Raw genomic sequence first — 15,715 nt, forward strand, 5'->3', positions numbered from 1 at the left:
ATGTGTAGCCTATGTGTAACTAACAGCAGATATTAAACAATCGAATACAAGTTAAATCCTCACATGTTTATCATTAAAATGTAAGTTCTTAATAGAGTTTCATTAAGGCATGTTAAATCCGGTTTATGTAAGGTTGTTTATTGTGCCTGTCAAAACTTCAATAAAATGTTGCTTCATTAAAAGAAATTTGTAGTTAAGTTACATTATATCCTATGAAAGTGAGTGAATAATAATAATGCTAGTCCAAACTACAAAGAAAGACATTAAGACACCCATGTTTGTTGCTAACATTCTTTGAGTAAGAACTTTAAAACAGTAAGGAAATCTTCATGAAAGGTATTAACCCTATTAAATAAGGCATCATAAGGGGTTTCATGACACTATAATGAAAGCAAATTCCTTAATAGTTATCATAATTGACTTTGTATGAAATGAAAGCTCATGTGTTAGATACTTAGTAAGCAATTAATTGTTGTTGTTGTATTAAGAGCTTAACAGTCTGCTGTGTGCTTTACTAACACAATGTTGAACTTTTAACAATTAAGATATTTTATACAATTTCCATTTAGATTTTGAGCAGTTCATATCAACATCTTTTTATTCATCCATTCTTAAGTGTTATTTGTCAATGTTTAGTCAAATGTTTAATATTCTCTTTGTATTAAGAAATTTACTAGCTAAATCTGTAGTTTTAGATTTGTGTATACTATTTGTGTCTTACAGTCTGCTTAGGCTTTTTGTTTGATTTCAATCTATTGTAGAAGCTGTTGCAGTGATATGTTTTGTAATACTGCAAAATCATTATAAGTCATGGACACATATCTTCATTGATATTGTAGGTTGACTGTTCCATGTATTAAACCCTTAACCACTTAGAAACGTATTTTGGTGTGTTTGTAGTCCCATAGAAAGTTACATTTAATTAAATACCTTTCTTAATAGATTCAAATTTTAAAGGCTTCATTTCCAACCCATAGATACTGATGAGCAGCAAACAGCATAAAACCTGAAAAGACTGGGAGTAACTCGCAATCTGTTCTGGTTGTATGCTGTTTACTGCTTATCAGTATCCTACGGTTTGAAATGAAGCCTTTAAAACTTGAATCTAGTAAGAAAAGTCTTCAATTAAATTTAACTTTCTAAGGGACTACAAACACATCAAAATAAGTGTCAGTATCTAAGTGGTAAAGGGTTAAATAGGTATCTAAGTGGTGCAGATTAAACCCTCCTGATGAGTCCCAAGCATTTGTTGCATGCAGACTGATAGTGTGTGCTGGCGTGTTCACAGGAACACAAGACGGAGATTGATGCGCGCTCGGGCACGTTCCAGGCCTTTGAGACGTTTGGTCAGCAGCTGCTCCAGAACCATCACTACGCCAGCGAGGATGTGAGAGTCAGGCTAGAGGAACTGGCGCAGGCTAGAGAGGAACTTGAGCAGTAAGTGAAATGATGTTATGTTGCTGCTTTTTTCACGGGACAATGTGGGGAAGTGGTGGAGAAATCTCATAGTTGCTTAACTATCTGTGCCGGAATAAGCTTTCTAAGTTTAAACTTAAACCTATTTAGTTTAGCTTGATTGCATCGAAAGCTTAAGGTCTTATTAAAATGCTCTCAAGTCTGTTTCCTGGGTAGAACCAGTCCTTGGTGTCTTAAGCGGCAATCTAAAGAGCTACAGAAATGAGCTATTTGCAACTTATCCTTTTAACAATACTTAAGCAAAATTACATCTATTCTCTCCCCACAGGGCATGGATCCAGCGCCGTATGAAGCTAGACCAGTGCCTGGAGCTGCAGCTGTTCTACCGTGACTGTGAACAGGCTGAGTTCTGGATGTCGTCCCGCGAGGCGTTCCTGTCTGGAGACCAGGTGGATGGAGACAATGTCGAGACTCTCATCAAGAAACACGAGGACTTTGACCGTGCCATTGATGGACAGGTAGGTGGCACCTGGATGGCAAAGAGGTCTGGGCTGGTATTCCCATAGCATCTTGGGAAAATTTTAACTTAATTTGCACTTACGATAATAGGTTCATATCCAATTGTCTGTTAGCAATGTTGTGTCTTCTTTTAAGAACAGGTACAATTTTAATAGTTATCTTTATTTACTTGTTTACAAATGTTAAAGTACATGAACATGGGAGAGGCTAAAGCTATTTTCTCCAGTTTTCCATAATGAAATTTGGTAATTTTCGAATCTAAGAAAGTAATTTACACAGTGTTTACATGGTTAATATAAATTTTACCCACTCATTGTATCATTAAACAGATTTTTCTTTGATCTGCAGAATAAATGCTTTTAAATTTTCAAAAATTGGCCTGTTTTACAAGTCTGCTCTATAAATCAAACTATTTCTGATCCACACAAAGCCCTTATTTTAAAATAAACAATACATAGCATATCAATTTTTTGTAGTGACTTTTTATGCCCCCGGATCGAATGATCGGGGTATATTATTTTTGGCCTGTCTGTCTTTCTTTCTGTCTGTCATTCTGTCCCAAAACTTAAACCTTACTGTAAAGTTTTGCAATAAGTTTTGAAATATTGAACATAGCAACTTGATATTTGGCATGCATGTGTATCTCATGGAGCTGCACATTTTGAGTGGTGAAAGGTCAAGGTCATCCTTCAAGGTAAAAGGTCAAAATAAGAAGAAAAACTGGCGCATTAGGGGGCATTGGGTCTCTGACAAACACATCTCTTGTTTATATTAATCCTACACAGTGATTATTAAATACTTGTTATTGTATATTGATTAAAAAATTTATCAGTTCTCTGTATTGTGTCCGTCTGTTTACAGCAAGAGAAGATTCAGGCCCTACAAGTGTTTGCAGACCAGCTGATTGGTGGTGAACACTACGACGCTGATGCCATAGAGGATAAACGTGACCAGGTCCTAGTTAGGTAAGCCGGAACTGTTCATGCTATCAAGACTTCAATATGATAAATTGGTGTACTGAATAAAATACATTTCATATTTGATTTTGGTTTTGTAAACTTTTGAATGAATATGTTCAAAAGGCTCTTGGATAATTTTTTAAACAATTTAATGATGAATTTGACACTTATTTGTCCATAGTTGATGATGATTTCTGCAAAATATTATCAATGGTAATAACAATCTGTTGACCTCTCTAAATGTGACATTGTCCTCCATCACTATAGTGAGGGACATATTGTTTTTTGCCCTGTCTGTTGGTTGGTTGGTTGGTTTACCCAAACTTTAACATTTTGCCATAACTTTTGCAATATTGAAGATAGCAACTTCATATTTGGCATGCATGTGTATCTCATGGAGCTGCACATTTTGAGTGGTGAAAGGTCAAGGTCATCCTTCAAGGTAAAAAAAACAAATCCAATGGAAGTAATAAGCTTTTAAGTGAGATAATTATCTGAACCTGCCAAATGAAAAAAATATAATAAATAAAAGCGTCGCAGAAGGGGACATAGTGTTTCTGACAAACACATTTCTTGTTGACCTTAATTTTCATTTGCAGATGGTTGACCTTCCCTTATACTGTTGCCTTTGCTTTTTTCCTCTATTTGTAACTTTGGCCTTTCCTCTTAACCTCTCCTCTGACCCTGACATCTTTTTGCCTGCAGATGGAAGAACCTGAAGGATGCCCTGATTGACAACCGGTCCAAGCTGGGAGAGGCCCAGACGCTGCAGCAGTTCTCTCGGGACGCTGACGAGATGGAGAACTGGCTGCAGGAGAAGCTGCAGATTGCCAGCGACGAGTCCTACAAGGACCCCACCAATATACAGGTAGGTGGCAACTCTACCAATATTCATGTATGTGGCAACCCCACCAATATACAGGTAACAGGCAACCAAACCCCACCCCATGATAGCATATCAGTTATGATGATAGAGTTCCGAGATAAACATTTGCAAGCTGCTTTAGGATAAATGTTTTAAGTAGATTTTATCTTCGATTTCGTATAACTAATTAACTCTTTGCATGCTAGGAAATTTGTCGTCTGCTAAAATGTCGTCTGCTGAACTTCTAAAATTAGCATTTTCTTCGATTTTTATTTCAAAGAATACTATCAGAATAGCAAACAGTTTGGATCCTGATGAGACGCCACGTTCTGTGGCGTCTCATCTGGATCCAAACTGTTTGCAAAGGCCTTCAAAATTCGGTTCCAGCACTGAAAGAGTTAAACTGATTCTCCTGTCAGTAAGCCTCACGTGCTATCTACCCTGATCATTCATGTTTGTGTTACAGAGCAAGCACCAGAAGCACCAAGGTTTCGCGGCTGAACTTGCGGCCAACGCTGACAGACTGAAGGCCCTGATGGCCACTGGACAAGGTAAATATTTGTGGCATAGTGTTTGGGGTGAGATTTCATCCCTTTTCAGCTGATTTCCTCTCTTTCTCTGCAAAAAAGTTTGCTGTTGTTCATATACAAAATGAAAAATTTGATGTCAGAACGTGGCGTCTCATCAGGATCCAAACTGTTTGCTATTCTGATAGTATTCTTTGAAAAAAATCAAAGAAAATGCTAATTTTAGAAATTTAGCAGACAATATTTTAGCAGACGACAAATTTCCCAGCATGCAAAGGGTTAATACATCTGGGTAAAGTACCATCCCAGATTAGCCTGTGCAGGCTTTTATTGTATATTTCATTTGAAGGAAGTCTCTTTAGTGAACATGCAGTGAAGATTGAAAGTGATTGGCCAGCTTGGACTTTACAGTTTAATCTGGGACAACACTTTATGCACATGCATTAAAACCTTCAGAGAACTAGGCTCGTATAATTGTATTACTCCTTTAATTGACAGCCCTGATAGACAAGCACAAGTGCGCAGGCTCAGAGCCGGCGGTGCAGGCACGACTGAAGAGTTTGGCTGAGCAGTGGGAGACGCTGGTGGACAAGTCAGCAGAGAAGAGCGAGAAACTGAAAGAGGCCAGCAGGCAGCAGACGTACAACGCAGGGGTCAAGGACATTGAGTTCTGGCTTGGAGAGGTACATGAATGCACCAGGAGGTTTTGTTTAATGATTAAAATCGCTACAGATATGTCCTTGAGTGTTTGGTCTGTGAAATTGCCCATAAAATGAAGAATATTTTTTTCTTGCTTGAAAATTTTTCAATTAAAAAGGTTTGGTTATGCAATCAGTATAATCATTATAAAAGATGTGGTTATAGAATTGATTTCATTTTATTTAGCAAAAATAATTCTTCAAGTTTTTAAGTAGCACTACCAGAGCTCCAGATAAGGTTTTGTGAAATTCTTAACGTTACTACCAGATTTTCAAAATAATGCTTAACTCAGAAATTTTATTCTTAACATTACTACCAAGTTTTGGAAAATAATTCTTAACTTTTCTAAATGACCTAAAAATAAATAATAATGGTTATTTTCATGCAAAAAATCAAAATAAACATACTAGCAACTTAATTTTAACGAGTTCAACAGTGTCTATTCAGTATTATACAATTTTATTTTTCAAATACCTTCATATGCCCAAACTGTGCTAAGATTGCATGCCTTCGATGAATTTTTACATATTTCACATTTAAAACGAGTCTCCCCTTCAATCTTTTCAACTATTGGCCATGGGAATTGTCCCTTCCACTCGTTCAATGTTTTCTTGCTTAAGTTTGGACCCGTCGTGTCGCGTTTTTTTTAGCTTTTCCGACTGTTTCGGCAACTGAACATACAACATCGTATAAGATCTTTTCTATAATGTCTTTCTTAACATTCAACTTCGGCTCAATTTGCGTACAATATGTTAAAAGCGTGTTTTAACACGCTTTGCAGTTTTTAGGACGCTCTCTGTGCGCCGCCATTGTTTTTTGACGGATAGACTGTACACACCGCTTTGATTGGAAAAAATGCGCTCTGTAAAACAAACCCGATAACCATTTTATATAAGCACCGAAAAGATCTTTAATACGCGAAAAGAACTCAATCAAAATCGATACGAACTGATGTAAAAATATTTTTCGTAACTTGATTTTGTAATTCTTAATGGTAAGACAAGATTTTAAAATAAATACGTAACGGACTTGAAAATAATTCGTAATTACGAAAATACGACCCTTATCTGGAGCTCTGACTACAATTCTCTGGTATTTCACACAATTAAACTAATAATTTACTTACGAGTCTCTCTCTTGGAAAAAGGGTTTTAATGCTTCTGCATGAAGTGTGGTCCAAGATTAGCCTGTGCACTCCCCACAGGCTAGACACTGACAGCATTTTCCGACGTTACTGGATTTTCACTAATAAGAGTCTGTATTTAAACCAAAAAGTTCATAAATGTAGGAAGTATTTTCCCTATTTAGACTGCACCGACTGATCTAGGAGGAAACTTAAGGCACATGCAGTAAACCCAGTTTTCTGAAAGTGGGACTTCATTGCATATAATCATTTTCATCAATGATAATCATAAGCATATATTTTTTAGGTTGAGCAGATGCTGGCTAGTGAGGAGTACGGCAAGGACCTGGCCTCCGTACAGAACCTTGCAAAGAAGCACCAGCTCCTGGAGGCTGACATAGCGGCCCACGAGGACCGCATCAGGGACCTCAACCAGCAGGCTGACCAGTTCATCGAGAGCGGCGTGTGGGACGCAGAGAGCATCGAGGTCCGCAAGAGGACCATCAACGAGAGATACGAGAAGTAAGTTAGGGGGAGGTAACTCTTTCCTGATTTGATGCGAAGCTTTAATGGCTATACACTACCAGCATAAAACCAGAACAGCCTGCGAGTAACTCAAAGTCTGTTCAGGTTCTATAATGTTTGCTGCTCATCAGTATATCAGGGTTGGAAATGAAGCCTTTGAAACTTGAATATCTGAAGAAAGGTCTTTCAATTAAATTGATGTTTTTTTAAGAACTACAAACTTGTAAAGATGCTGATCTAAGTAGTAAAGGTTTAAAGGAATTTTTTGCAAGAACAAAATATTGTGTTGTAAAATAAGAACAGAGGGGTCGACATAATGACTATCTTCAAGTCATATGAGAAATAATGTTCATATAGTTGCTGTGAAAAAATTTAGCATTACGAACAACATAAAATGAGTGGGTTTGCACTGTATAAGAAATTTTCAGAAACTTTTTATTCTAAAAGAGCAAAGACTGAATATAGGAAATATTAAAAGACAACATTTATTGGAAATCACTTTTTTCTTAAAAAGACTATGCAGAATTAAAATTTGATCCTGTATATGTTCATTTCAGGATCAAGGAGCTTGCCATCACGAGAAAGACTCGTCTCAATGAGGCCAACACCATGCACCAGTTCCTGAGAGACATTGATGATGAGGAGGCCTGGATCAAGTACGTACAACAAGGCTTCTCAGAGAATTTCTGATTTTTACAAACTAGAAGTTTGAGACTGAAGTTTTCTCAATTTAAGAAGTTTGAAGTTCACAATTTTAAAAAGTTTGCGACTCATTTTTTCCTAATTATGAACAGTTTTCAACTCGTTTTAACAATTTTTAAAAGATCGTGATTGATTTTTTCACAAAATGAGGACACAAAGGCAGCTTCACAGAGATCAGGAAAAAAAACAACTGTCTAGAGATTTCATTATGTACAATAAATAGATTAAAGTATTTACAGCCTAGAGATTTTAAGTGTCTTCAATCTAGAGATTTAAGTATGTAAATTCTAGAGATTAAATCTGTACTTTATGGAAATTAAAGTATATACTATCCAGAGATTGAAGTATGTACAATCTAGAGATTTATTTATGTACAATCTAGAGATATAAGTTGTTGATAAACAGGGGTCATGTTTTTGCAATAGGGACAAGAGACACATTGTACTATATTCTGGTCAGCATCACAACATCATTTTTTCAGTACTTTAAATTTTATAATGGTGTTCTTTATCTCTAGAAAATTGAGGAAGAAGCATGTTGGAATATGAATTATTTAGGTGATTTGTTTATACGAAATGCAGAGTTTGTTATGGCAAATATTATGATATTATTTGAGTACATTTTGCCACTCTTAGTTTAGATGCCCTGCTAGTATCTGGGTGAGTAGGCCTGTGAACTCATTACTCTGTCCAGCCTGTCTTGGAGTCTTTCTATAGCCTGATACAAATCTGGTCTCAAAGACAATACTGTCATGTCATGCCCTATGGTATATAAACTACAATTAGGCAGTGCTCTGTGAAAAAGGGGTTTAATGCATGTGCGTAAAGTGTCGTCCCAGATTAACTTGTGCAGTCCGCACAGGCTAATCAGGGACGACACTTTCCGCTTTTATGATATTTTCTGTGCAAAAAAGTCTCTTCTTAGCAAAGATACAATTTAGGCGAAAGTGTCATCCCTGATTAGCATGTGCGGACTGCACAGGCTAATCTGTGACGACGCTTTACACACATGCATTAAAACCCCCCCTTTTCACAGAGCACAGCCTAATTATTAAGTATGAGCATGTCACTTTCAAATACTGTGAATTGTTCCATGTAATATTTAAATTAATTAATCGAAAGTCATTATTCTCTGTTCTTCAATGGTATATGTACTTTGACCTCCACCTGTGACAAGATTGTGTTAAGCTACTTACTTTCACTCTATAAATCTTTTTTTTTGTATTTGATTGCAGAATATGTTCTACTTCTCTTATAAAGAAATTTAACTTGTAGGAAATGTGAACTAGTATTGCCAAATGTGACATGATTAGCATGCTGTGTTTACAAAATAAATCAGACTTAAAACACAGTTTACTTTCATAGGATCTTTCGTCTATAAAATCTAACAACACGTTAAACTTGCGACTGAAGCTTAAATTTTACAAAATAATGTCAATTCTCATTGTTCCTTATATTGTGAACATGTGAAAGTGCTCATATGTAATGCATTGACATACCAGAGGTTACGATAACATAGTCCACACAGTCTGGTCTGCTAACGAGACCGCTAAACCTTGCCTGTCTTCATAGCGGACACAGCGTAACTCCCGACCAGACTGCACTATACGCAGGATGGTTTGAACTATGCTATCTGCATATGGCATAAGACCCATTTTGACATGATGCTGCTCATTGTATCATAATGTAAATATGCCCTATCTGGGTTTTATTTCTCCTATTTTCAGCTAGTTTTACAACTTGTTTCCAAATGATCTTGGTTAACAACCTAGTAAGAGTGGTTGTGTATTTCCCTACAATCAGGTGGTTCCACGATCACAGCCCTGCTTCTGATGTTTTACAAGGTATGTTCACTGCCCATTACTGTTGAGTTTATCACTTGGTCTTGTTTGTGTTACAGGGAGAAAAAGCTGCTGGTTGGTTCAGAGGACTATGGGAAGGACTTGACAGGTGTGCAAAATCTTCGTAAGAAACACCGACGTCTTGACTCTGAGCTGGCCAGCCACGAACCTGCCATACAGGTACAGTGTAGCCATACAGGTCAAGTGTAGCCATACTGATGATACAGGTAGAGTGTAGCCTGCCATGAAGGTAGAGTAGCTGTCACGGTAGAGTGTAGCCTGCCATGTAGAGTGAAGCCAATATGGTAGAATGTAGCCCACCTTACCGGTGGAGTGTAAACATAATGGTAGAGTGTAGCCATAAGTCATATAAGTAGAGTTTTGCCTGTCATACAAGTGTAGTGTCGCGGTGGCATAGTTTAGCTTTATGATTTTAAAATCATTTACATTTTGTCAATATTCATGCTTCAGTCTGCATGTCAATATGTGACTAATCATAGGATAAGAATCAGAGCAGCGAAAATTGTCGTCCCTGATTAGCCTGTTCAGACTGCACAGGAAAATCTGAGACAACACTTAACGCACATGCATTAAGCACAGTTTTCCCAGAAAGCACCTCATTAGCACAATCCCGCAAACAAGCTCTTTGAAAGTCTGCTATGCTGTTTCAGGCGGTGCAGGAGACGGGAGCTAAGCTGATCAGTGAGTCTGACATCAACACGGCCGACATACAGCACAGGCTGGAGCAGCTGGCCGAGAGCTGGGAGGAACTCAAGAACATGGCCGAGAACAGAGGCCAGATGCTGGAGGAGTCTCATGCGTTTCAGCAGGTTCTCAGCCAATGTAGATGAGGAGGAGGCGTGGATAGCAGAGAAACAGAGGCTGTTGTCTGGTGGAGACCTCGGGGACACCATGGCTGCAGTCCAGGGTCTGCTGAAGAAGCATGAAGTATTTGAGACGGACTCCACGTGCACAGGGATCGTTGTCAGGAGGTGCAGAAGGAGGGAGAGAAGCTCATGCATGAGGTAAACCAGCGGGATTGATTGTCATGGCAACCCTTTCAAGCTCAGATACGCACTTTGACACTTTGTAGTCACATAGATGTTGTATACTTCAATGAGAATTTTACTGAATAACTTTTATGTTATCAATTTACTGAATATTTCTACAAATATGACATATGCCAGGCAGCAATAATATATTTTTGTAAATACCCTCCTATGGACTTTTAAGATAGGCTATGATAGTGTTTCAGCATACTTGATGAAAGTAGAAGAGTAACATACAAGTTATTTATGTATATATTTCTATGTATATGATATATTTTATACTTATATTATTAATATTTATTACTCTTTCCAGGGCAATCACAACCGTGAGAGCATCGCCCAGCGTATCAAGGGCCTGCAGGACAAGTTATCTTCCCTTGAAGAGGCAGCTGCTCTCCGGAAGGCAGGGCTCATAGACAACTCCGCCTTCCTGCAGTTCATCTGGAAGACGGACGTTGTGGAGAGCTGGATAGCTGACAAGGAGACGCAGGTCCGGTCGGACGAGTATGGGCGAGACCTGTCCTCTGTACAGACACTGCTCACTAAACAGGTAGGAGTGCTGTTGGTTATCAGTAACTTGGGCTTGATTGTGATTATATGAGTCGTGTTCTGAGAAAACTGGGCATAATGCATGTGCGTAAAGTGTCGTCCCAGATTAGCCTGTGCAGTCAGCACAGACTAATCAGGGACAACAATTTCTACTTTTAGGAAATTTTTCATTAAAATGAAGTCTCTTCTTAGCAAAAACCCAAATTTAGGCAGAAAGTGTCGTCCCTGATTAGCCTGTGCGGACTGCACTTTACCCACATGCATTAAGCCCTGTTTTCTCAGAGTGGGGCTCATATTTTATGGGGAGGTTTTCTCAGGGTACGTTAGTCTGTTCAACTGGACCAAATCCTTGTCATGGTCACTAAAATGCAACAATTATGTTTGTTTGGGATTATTTCTATTATAGCTGATGTTCTAGGCTTCTTTGTTACACAAATTTAAACCTTAGGTTTATTTTCATTTGTTGTTGATGGTTTTTGTTATCAGATATTATTGGCTTTTACTTAGCTGTATATTATTTAATATTGGTGAATGGTGTAACAGTAGAGCTGTAACGATTTGGTTCGATGCATCGAAAAACCGGTTCAATGCCGCCGATTCGTTTTCGATACCAATACGGCCAATTTCGATTCGATTCACTACAATCTCGATTGATCCGCATTTTAAACCTTACTTTCCAGATCCGTCATCTAAATGTTCTTGTCATTTGTAATACGTCTTGTGATTGGTCAATAGTCAATATGGCATCCAATGAATGAATGAATAACATGCTGAGCAATACATCAGCCGGTAAAATAGCTTCTTCAACCATGCCGAAAGACGCATCGTCAAATTATAATAAAAAGTACGGGAACATTTCGGGTTTCGCGAAGGTTCTGATGCAAAGGCAACTTGCAAAACGTGTTTTGTTGACGTAAGTTACCCATATGGTTTGTTTACTAAACTGTGTGCATTCTGTTAAGAAGTCAACTGGAAGTTGTTTATATACTTACATGTTTTTTTTCTGTTAAAACACATGTGGTACATTGTGCATTTTATGTTATTTAAGAATAACCCAACAGGAAGGTTTGTTAAATAATTTGTTACTTATAAAACAATGTTGCGGTTTTAAATTTCATTTAACAATTTAAACACTTTAAATGTACAACATAATAAGTTAATAGCAAATACCCTACATTGTAATTCATACTCTGGACAACCAAACATGAAATAGTTTGCAAAATAAGCAGCAAATAGTTTAATCTGAATCGAATGGAAAATAATAGAATCGGACCATTTGGTATCGGAATCGAAAAGAATCGAATGATTGGTGAATCGTTACAGCTCTATGTAACAGCATGTTTTGCTACATTGTTCTTTATTGTCCCCTACCAGTTTCACCAAGGGGTCTTATAGTTTGCGCTCTGTCTGTCCATCACAATTTTCTGGATCCTGTGATAACTTTAGAAGTTCTTAATATTTTTTCATGAAACTTGAAACATGGATAGATGGCATATGGACATATGCACATCATTTCATTTTGGTCCTACGTAAAAATTCTGGTTGCTATGGCAACACAATAGACCAGAATACTGCTGAAAATGGTTGATTTTTCTGGATCCTGCGATAACTATAAAAGTTCTTAATATTTTTTCATGCAACTTGAAACATTGATAGATGGCAATATGGACATTATGCACGTCATTTCATTTTTTCCTACATCAAAAATTCTGGTTGCTATGGCAACAAATAGACTAGAGAAATACTGCTGAAAATGGTGTTTTTTTCTGGATCCTGCGATAACTTAAAATGTTTCTTCATATTTTTTCATGAAACTTGAAACATGGTATATATGGCAATATTGACATATATGCAGTCATTTCATTTTGTTCCTACGTCAAAAATTCTGGTTGCTATGGCAACAAATAGACTAAAAAAAACTGCTGTGAAAAATGCTGGATTTTTTTTATCCTGCGATAACTTTAAACGTACTTAATATTTTTTCATGCAACTTTAAACATGGATAGATGGCAATATGGACATTATGCATGTCATTTCATTTTGTTCCTACGTCAAAAATTCTGGTTGCTATGCAACAATAAAAAAAAAAGATTTTTTTTCCTGACAATGGTGGAATTTCTGACAATGGTGGAGCCGGTAGGGGGACATATATTGCTTGGCAATAGTCTTGTTTAATTGGTGGTCAGTACTAACAGCTAACTTGTAAAAAAAGAAATCAACACATATACTGGCTATATATATTAGTGTTATTAACTACTGAACTAAAAGTCTTTCTTTATTCATAGAATCTGTTTATGCATACCAAAACATGTTTAGAAATCATTGTTTACTCATGGGATGTTCATTTCATTTCATTGAAGTCATCCAACCATAATAAAGTCATCCAATTTGTCATTCAAAAAAATATGTAGCCAGTGTATGGTCAAATACAAATTACACTAATTTTAAGATAAAAATATTCGTGATGAGGTATTAATCCTTTCCCAAATAAGAAACAAAAGTGAAAAGGCTTTTTGCAACCAGCAGTAAAACCAGAACAGCCTGCGAGTAACTCGCATACTGTTCAGGTTTATGCTGTTTGCTGCTGATCAGTAACTGAGGATTAGAAATGAAGCCTTTAAAACTTGAATTAGTAAGAAAGGTATTTATTAAATGTAACTTTCTAAATGACTACAAATGCGTAAAAATACGTATATAAGATGAAAGGGTTAATATGAAAAAGCTCGGGTTAAGCATGGGTAAACATTTGCTGTAGTCTGGCTGTGTGACTGCATGTATTGTAGATGAGACAAGCAGCTTCACTGACAGGGTACTTGATGGTGAAGAAGGTAGCTTTCACCCCCAGCATTAATATCCCACACTGAACAATATGAAACATATACTGGCAAAACACTGTTTTCCTACATGAAATAAAACACTATTTAAACAGCTTCTGTTCATTTAATTATATACTTATATTGTGTCATCCCCAAGTATCACTCACCTATCTAAATGATTTTCCCATGTATAGATTATATGTCATCATACATACCTTATATATATCCTGTATTCACACCTTAATGCCTGTTCTTAACTGTTCTTAAGTTTGTCGAAGTTCATAGAAATATTAAGCACTCAACTTTGTTTCTTATTTAAATTCTGTTTATGTCAATTATCTCTAATGCTTTGGGTAAGTTTTTCTGCATGCTTCAGATCTTGTAACACAATACTCATTCTAGATGGTACTAACATTCATCTAATGGCCATAACGCAGGCCAGACATCTTGGAGGACAGGTGCTCGCAACTTCTATTGGCCCAATCACTTACAGCTGTTTGAAATTTTGAATTATTTAAAAAAACTTAGGTTAACAAAATTTAACTGCACTTTTATATTTAAATAAGTAAATAATTCTTAATGTTGTTATGTTGCATGTGTAAGTTATATATCACCCATTTGGTGCAAAATGGTACCATGTGACATTTAATTAGAAGGCACATGGTATTATTTTTGCACCAATTGGGCGAATAATTATGCATTTTTGTGGCATTATTGCCATATCTCTGAGGGTCATAAGTATGTGAATTAGTACTCATAAATCAGCTTCCCAGGAAAAGTTTATTGAGTATGTTTACAGACTGCATTATATTGCGGAAATACGGTCGAAATGTGTAAGAAATCCAGACAAACATAACAGACTGTCAGCTTGATTGGCTGTTGAAGTTTTAAGAAACAACTGGACCATTATGTGAGTTTTGTTCTGGGAAAATTGAGCTGATGCATTTGCATAGTCCGCACATGCTAATCAGGCACGACACTTTTCGCCTTCATGGAATTTTTCATTTTAAAGATGTTTCTTCTAAACAATCAGTGTAGGCTGAAATGTGGTTCCAGATTAGCCTGTGAAAAAACTGCCCAGGCTAATCTGGGATGACTTTATGCACATGCATAAACCCAGTTTTCCCAGAACAGGTTCTGTTTGTATTTCCTGATTCACTGAATTTCCTTACTTGTTCATCTGTGTATCATGCCTGCTATTCAGGACACTTTCGATGCGGCCTTCAAGCTTTCGAGAAGGAGGGCATACAGACCATAACAATCTTGAAGGACCAGCTTATTGCTTCCAAGCATGCCAAGACTGCGTCCATTAAGAAGAGATACGACGATGTCATGAGCAGGTAAGACTGCGTCCATTAAGAAGAGATACCACAATGTCATGAGCAGGTAAGACTGCGTCCATTAAGAAGAGATACGACAATGTCATGAGCAGGTAAGACTGCGTCCATTAAGAAGAGATACAACAATGTAATGAGCAGGTAAGACTGTGTCCATTAAGAAGAGATACAACAATGTCATGAGCAGGTAGACTGCGTCCATTAAGAAGAGATACAACAATGTCATGAGCAGGTAAGACTGTGTCCATTAAGAAGAAGAGATACAACAATGTAAAGAGCAGGTAAGACTGTGTCCATTAAGAAGAGATACAACAATTGTATGAGCAGGTAAGACTGTGCCATTAAGAAAAGATACAACAATGTAATGAGCAGGTAAGACTGTGTCAATTAAGAAGAGATACAACAATGTAATGAGCAGGTAAGACTGTGTCCATTAAGAAGAGATACGACATGTCATGAGAGGTAAGACTGCGTCCATTAAGAAGAGATACGAGGATGTCATGAGCAGGTAAGACTGTCCATTAAGAAGAGAAAGAGGATGTCATGAGAGGAGTAAGACTGTGTCCCTTAAGAAGAGATACGACAATGTCATGAGCAGGAAGACTGCGTCCATTAAGAAGAGATATCGAGGATGTCATGAGCAGGTAACCAGCTGTGGGAAATCAATCAGCATGGGGGATTGTAGAAAATGTACACTCGTTAATATTAGGATAAAAGAGAATATTATGTTATTTTTATGAATATTATTAAAGGTGTATGCATTAAAGATAGAATTGTGCATAGTTGGGT

At 37.2% G+C, this 15,715-nt stretch overlaps 1 protein-coding gene across 1 annotated transcript in view; it reads left to right on the forward strand.

Moving 5' to 3' along the window:
- LOC127864087 (spectrin alpha chain, non-erythrocytic 1-like) overlaps window positions 1-14,919 on the forward strand; it is a 54,141-nt gene extending 39,222 nt beyond the window's left edge. Inside the window, 15 exon segments of the mRNA XM_052403784.1 lie at window positions 1,289-1,437; window positions 1,745-1,934; window positions 2,797-2,900; window positions 3,600-3,762; window positions 4,226-4,310; window positions 4,785-4,969; window positions 6,416-6,630; window positions 7,191-7,289; window positions 9,235-9,355; window positions 9,847-10,005; window positions 10,007-10,136; window positions 10,139-10,200; window positions 10,538-10,774; window positions 13,557-13,601; window positions 14,794-14,919. Coding sequence (XP_052259744.1) covers window positions 1,289-1,437; window positions 1,745-1,934; window positions 2,797-2,900; window positions 3,600-3,762; window positions 4,226-4,310; window positions 4,785-4,969; window positions 6,416-6,630; window positions 7,191-7,289; window positions 9,235-9,355; window positions 9,847-10,005; window positions 10,007-10,136; window positions 10,139-10,200; window positions 10,538-10,774; window positions 13,557-13,601; window positions 14,794-14,847 — 1,998 coding nt within the window. The 3' untranslated portion in view covers window positions 14,848-14,919.
- The last annotated feature ends 796 nt before the right edge of the window (window positions 14,920-15,715 follow it).

This window comes from Dreissena polymorpha, unplaced genomic scaffold, assembly GCF_020536995.1.
Source record: "Dreissena polymorpha isolate Duluth1 unplaced genomic scaffold, UMN_Dpol_1.0 chrUn107, whole genome shotgun sequence".
NCBI classification, from domain to species: Eukaryota; Metazoa; Mollusca; class Bivalvia; order Myida; family Dreissenidae; genus Dreissena; species Dreissena polymorpha.